The 6,000-nt window shown below is 32.4% G+C and overlaps 1 protein-coding gene across 1 annotated transcript; it reads right to left on the bottom strand.

The window, feature by feature from the left end:
- Window positions 1–5,447, bottom strand: LOC146921136 (WAT1-related protein At3g28050-like). Its single transcript, XM_085714555.1, has 6 exons — window positions 5,169–5,447; window positions 4,895–5,008; window positions 1,540–1,780; window positions 1,014–1,172; window positions 629–780; window positions 1–514 (listed from the first exon to the last, which is right to left on the bottom strand). The coding sequence occupies exons 1-6, from the start codon at window positions 5,411–5,413 to the stop codon at window positions 373–375; spliced, it is 1,053 nt and encodes a 350-aa protein (XP_085570681.1). The 5' UTR covers window positions 5,414–5,447; the 3' UTR covers window positions 1–372.
- Between the last annotated feature and the right edge of the window lie 553 nt (window positions 5,448–6,000).

Here is a 6,000-nt window from a genome sequence, read left to right as displayed (position 1 = left end):
TTTGTTTCCCTATAAAAATAGGAAAAGAATTACAATCTTATCCGTTAAGTAAAAAAGTGCAGATAGCTAACATAGACATAACCTCCTTTTTTTAGAAGAACAAAAAGGTTTAGACATCTAGCATGTACATAGATCAAATTGTTGTGCTCAATAACTTATTATACACATTATATTGCATCTATGATCATTCTAATGGTTAAGAAAAAAAGTTCTGATCGACTAATCCATTAATATACAATTTCTTTTTCCTTTTTGATAAAAAAAAATATATACTGCTTCTATTACGTGCATTTATAGTTACGTTCAACAAACATAGATTTTGTCCATGTTTAATATAACCTACCACCTTAAAAAAGCATAGTCTCCGTCCTCCTATATATCCATGCTTTTGTTTGACAACAGAGGGGCTGAAGAAGATGACAAAATGTTATTTTCACTTGTTATGTGTTCCTCTTGAGCTTGTGCCCATATCACAGCATAAAATCCAATAACTATGATAGCAGCTCCAATCAAGCTGCACCAATAAGTTAAACCATTTTTTAATTAAAAAAAAAAAAAAAAACTAGCCAATCTTGGATTAATCATCATTTAAATTATTTTTCACAAATTTGTTGGTCTTTAGATTTACCTTCCAAGATAAAGATTGTCTCCCAAAAATATAACCCCCATGCTAAGTGCAATGACCACTCTTAAAGGTTTGAACATAGCTACATATATTGGTCCTTTCTTATGACATGCCCATGTGTGTATAACATTCTTCAATGATTCCACAAAAGCTGCCTATAAATGATTAAAGGCAGCCATGATTAAATGAATATCCACAAAACCAAAATTTAAACAGCTACAATTTATAATTCTAAAACTAAAAGAACACACTTAATTGAAAAATAATATTTTTAAGTTACAATACATTTCATGCAAAAAATTATGATGCAGACTTTTTTAATGTTTTAAAATTTCTTAATAATTTTTTTATGCCTAATAATAATAATGATAATAAAGCTTAAACTTACTGAGTAAACAACAGATAGCAACTGTTTATCAGGTCTGAGTCTCCAAGCATTTGAATTTCCCTCTGCAATGAGAGCTACAATGGTAGATATGATTACCACAAAACAGCAACAAATGGTGTTTATCACTAGCTCTTCTGGATAATCCCTGACAATCCAAGTCTGTATATACATAGATGGAAAAAAATTGAATATATTCCCCTATTGATATGATAAAGCATGTTTCCGATTCTAAATTACACGTTGTGATTATGTTGCGAACCATTGTATTGTGGCAACATTCAAACAAATGCAGCCAATGCAACAGCTATTGTGATACTGTTGCAGAGACATCAAAAACCTTTATATTCGGCCGCAATTGCAACTACGATTTTGATCATAATTTAGATCGCAAAATCAAATATTTTTTGTGCCTACGACCATAATTAAATCCGCATCGGCCACATTTACTTGTGGTTCTCTTCACATGAAAATCACAACTGTAATTTAAAGTCTTGCATGTGTACATACTAATATATAGTTTGTTTACCTGGACAATAAACAGAAGAGAAAGACAAAAGCTACCAGCTGCAAGAAGAAAAGCACCAATTATCCAATCTGATTTCCCTAAAAGGAAAATTCCACTTGCTCCCATTTCTATATTTTTATTGGCATCATTAATCAATGGTATCCCTTTATAAAATGTCACAACTAATGCCCCTGCAATAGAGACCACTGTGCCAATAACTTTTGCCTGGCTGCTATGCTTTTTCATATTTAGAACTTCCATCCTGAAAATGCACATCACAGTATTCATGCTAGTTTATTTTTTCTTGTATTTGCAAGGATTAGAGAATTAGAATAGTAATGAAATTTTGAAAGTGGACATTTTGTTACCGGATCACAATCAGAGTCATAGACTAGAATGTAAATTCTTGCTCTACATTTTAAAATATATGTAATTGTAGTATTAAAGGTCCCAAAAGTATTCAAGCTTTATCAGTTCAGATATTTTTGAAAATCACCTTGGTCTCTAGTATCAAACACCTTCTTGGATGTTACAATTGATATATATGAGTTCTTTGTGACCTTTTTAAACCCTTGTTTTTAAAAAACAAGGTTTAATAACATTTTTGGTACTACAATATGTGTTAAATCTGATTTTAGTGCAATATATTGTGTTTAGATTATGTCCTTACAATTTTTAGTTCTTTGTGACATTTATCTATCAAAAAATGATGATGCTGCAAACAAAGTTAACATTTTTGTATTAGCAAAATAAAAAATTAACATAATGAGGTTATTTTGACCTTCTGATTTATCGTTAGTCTTAGTTTAGTTATTTGGCTATTTTTTTGTTTTGGAGTAGTTTATTGTAGTTCAATTTAGTTCTGATTTGGATATGTGGGGCTGGGTTGTTTATCCTCAGCTCATACGAAAATCGCTATCAGCTACTGTAGTAAGATTAAAAGCTTTAAAATTTCTAAAACCCATTCCACCAAATTCTTTGGGGCATTTTATCTCGCGGTTGTTACTCCTTCCTCCCCACCAAAACACATTGATCATCTTCTTAATATCATCTATAATTGAATCGGCATGAGATAAATACTCAGTATATATGAAGGAATAAATTGTAACAAAAATTTGATCATTACTTCCTTCCCTTCCTTCGACAATGCTCGTCCCCTCCACGCATTTATTCGTTTCCAGATACAATCCTTGATAAAAGAAAAAACGGACCTCTTATCTCTACCAATCATTGAAGGTAATCCCAAATACTTTCCAGTACCCATCACATGTTGGACACCAATAATGCGTGACAAATCCTCTTGCGCCGCCCCACTCATATTACGACTGAAAAACACCTCAGACTTATATAAGTTTATTTCTTGTCCAGATGCTGCCTCAAAAGTTTTAAGAATAGTGAGTAAACGTTGTGCTTCCACCACATTGGCCATGCAAAACAAGAAACATTTGTTTGCAAACAACAGATGGGACACCACTGGTGCGCCGCAACTTACTTGTACCTAGAGGTGGAAATGGGCTAGGCCGGGCCGGACTTTGTAAGGCCTAAGCCTGGCCTACTTCAAAAATGCTAGGCCTGAGCCTGGCCTATTACCCGTCATAGGCTCATTTTCGAGGCCTGACCTGACCTTTTTAAAGGCCTGATGAAGCCTGAAAGCCTATTTAAAAACCTATTTTATGCTAAGGTCTGGAAACACATATAAACCTACTCCTAAATAGGCCAAAACTTATTAAGGCCTAAAGCACACAAATATGTTTGCTACTAAATAATGAATTCTTACTGACCTGACCTTTTTAAAGGCCTGATGAAGCCTGAAAGCCTATTTAAAAGCCTATTTTATGCTAAGGTCTGGAAACACATATAAACCTACTCCTAAATAGGCCAAAACTTATTAAGGCCTAAAGCACACAAATATGTTTGCTACTAAATAATGAATTCTTACGAAGGTCTAATCACACAAATATATCACCTACTAAATAACCAATCATATGAAGGCTTGTGTTTATGGAAAAAAAACTTCAAAAATATCAATAATGGAAGATATATTATATATGAAAAGCTTAATAGGCCGGCCCGATGGGCTTAATAGGCTTTTTTGAAAGCCTTAGCCTGGCCTATTTAATTAAATATGCCTTATAAAAAGCTTGAGTCTGGTCTTGTTAATAAACGAGCTGGGCCGAGCTGGGCTTTAAATAGGCTAGGCCGTAGGCCCCTGTCGGACGGCCTGGCCTATTCCCACCCCTACTTGTACCCCATGAATATCACCTCTATCAACCGCCTTGTGTATTAGAGTCGAGAGGCCCTCAACCACCAATATGAATAAATATGGGGATAACGGGTCACCCTGGCGCAACCCTTGGCTGGGTACAATAGGCTCCACCTTATCAAAGTTCATAAGCACCGAATAAGTAGCAGAACTAACACACATCATCATCCACTGGATCCATTTCTCACCGACTCCAATTCGCATAAGCACACCATGAAGAAACCCCAAATCCACTATATCAAAAGCCTTGCTAATATCAATCTTGAAAGCCAATTCCTCTCTCCATCCCTTCGACTTCCTCTTCGTTGAGTGGATTGTCTTGGTAGCTATTAACGTGTTGTCCAGTATAGAGTGGACCTCAACAAACACAGACTGCTCCTCTAACACACATTTAACCAAACACCGTTTCAGTCGATTAGCGAGCAACTTTGACACCATCTTACACATATGATCCACTCTATTATTTAAAAAAATAATATGATCTATTTATAGTGGGAATTTTTTTCTTAAATAATATTTGTTCACCCTATTATATGAAACATATGATCTATTTATTTAATTTATTCAACCTATCATGTCAGATATTATAAAATTCACCAGTAGAAGTCAACTAACTAAGATGGAAAAAATATTTCTTGCCGAATTAAAAAAGAGATGTATGTCCCACAACCAATAAAATTATCAAGAAACAAAACACTACAATACAACTCAGTAACAATCGAGAAAAGACAAGCTTCCTACCGGGAACGTATCCTATCTATGAAAGAGATATAGTCAAAAAACTACAATAACTTTTTCTCCTTAAAAACTACAATAACTTTTTCTCCTTAAATTTGATTAATTGGAATCCCACCAAAATAATAATAATTCAGTCATATTTATAAGTAATTTTTGTTTTTTTAATTCATTAAATAATTAATATATCTGAAATTTAATATCATCTAGATTCATAGTTTATTTAATAAATCTGAAAAAAGCAAAAGTTGTTGAATAAAAGAATTTTTGTTTTTTAAAGACTAAAAGAGTATATTTTATGTTGCTGACTTTATGATGCGAGTAAATGCATTCTAATCCAAAAAACAACAAACCTTGTAATTTCAACCATAAACATACCTTGAAATTATAGCAAGTATGAAGGTGAAAGCAGGGACAAGATTAACAATAGCTGAAGCCAACGTGGGAGAACTGAATTTAATTCCAGAAGTCATTAACATATGAGTTGCAGTTCTGCACAAGTATAGCTCCATATCACTCTATTTTGCCAAATTCAAATCCTTATAATAATAATAATAATAATAATAATAATAATAATAATAATAATAATAATAATAATAATAATAATAATAATAATAATAATAATAATAATAATATACTATTTTGTTCATACTTGAGGCAACCAAGAAGAAGTAATCTATAGAAAATTGATGTTGAAATTGGAGGAGGAGCTCTTTTTCTATGGTGGAAGAGAGTGGATGGTAGAAGAAAACATAGAGCTAAAAGGTTTGTGTAAACAATGAAAATAAAAACACTCATTCCATCTTTTGTGGCTGATTTCATTAGAGTTTCACCACCCACTTCAACAATTTGAGCTGCAATCATTGTTGTTGTTACACTTGCTCCTCCACTCGCCATTTTTTCTTGTCTCTGTCTGTTTTTTCTCCAATTTGCTTGTTCTCACGTTTTACTTTTATAATATCTAGCTTTCCTTATCCTCACGTTAATTCTCACGTCTTACTTTTATAATATCTAGCTTTCCTTATCCTCAAGTCTAGCCGGACTAATAAAAATAATTTGTTACGTTGGATCGGACGCTGCAATTGGGATTAGAATATCTACTCATTTACTTATATGTGTGAAGTTTAATGGTTATTCATCCTTTCATCTATCTAAGTGTGTGTTTGTTTCTAGTTTACCAAATTTATTTTTAGGAATAATATTCTTTGAAATATAAAGATGTAAATTTTATTCTAACATATTTAGAAGAAAAAATATTTAGTTAACATTATAATATTCTCAGGAACCTTGAAAATAGAGATTATAATAGGTAGTTACACATGAATTTATTTTCATCTTCATGGGAACATTATTCTATTCCAACCTTTTTTTTTGGAATTTTTTTTTCTATTTTCATGAACATTTTATAGCTGAAAATAAAATTTAATAAATTTGTAACAAACATAGGTATGTAGTATATTTCTATCATTTTATTTTCAAGAATC

The sequence above is a fragment of the Medicago sativa genome, chromosome 5 (genome assembly GCF_051527215.1).
Source record: "Medicago sativa cultivar Bolivia chromosome 5, Bolivia_mono, whole genome shotgun sequence".
Classification (NCBI taxonomy): Eukaryota; Viridiplantae; Streptophyta; class Magnoliopsida; order Fabales; family Fabaceae; genus Medicago; species Medicago sativa.
The sequence above is the reverse complement of the archived record's forward strand: the minus strand, read 5'-3'. Positions and strand labels throughout refer to the sequence as shown.

Excerpts from the sequence above, each read along its gene's own strand:
- LOC146921136 (XM_085714555.1), bottom strand. The coding sequence starts at position 5,413 with ATGGCGAGTGGAGGAGCAAGTGTAACAACAACAATGATTGCAGCTCAA. Across the intron at positions 5,009-5,168 it reads CTTCTTCTTGGTTGCCTCAA|AACTGCAACTCATATGTTAA; the intron begins GTATGAACAAAA and ends ATACTTGTGCAG. Across the intron at positions 781-1,013 it reads TGCTATCTGTTGTTTACTCA|GCAGCTTTTGTGGAATCATT; the intron begins GTAAGTTTAAGC and ends AATCATTTATAG.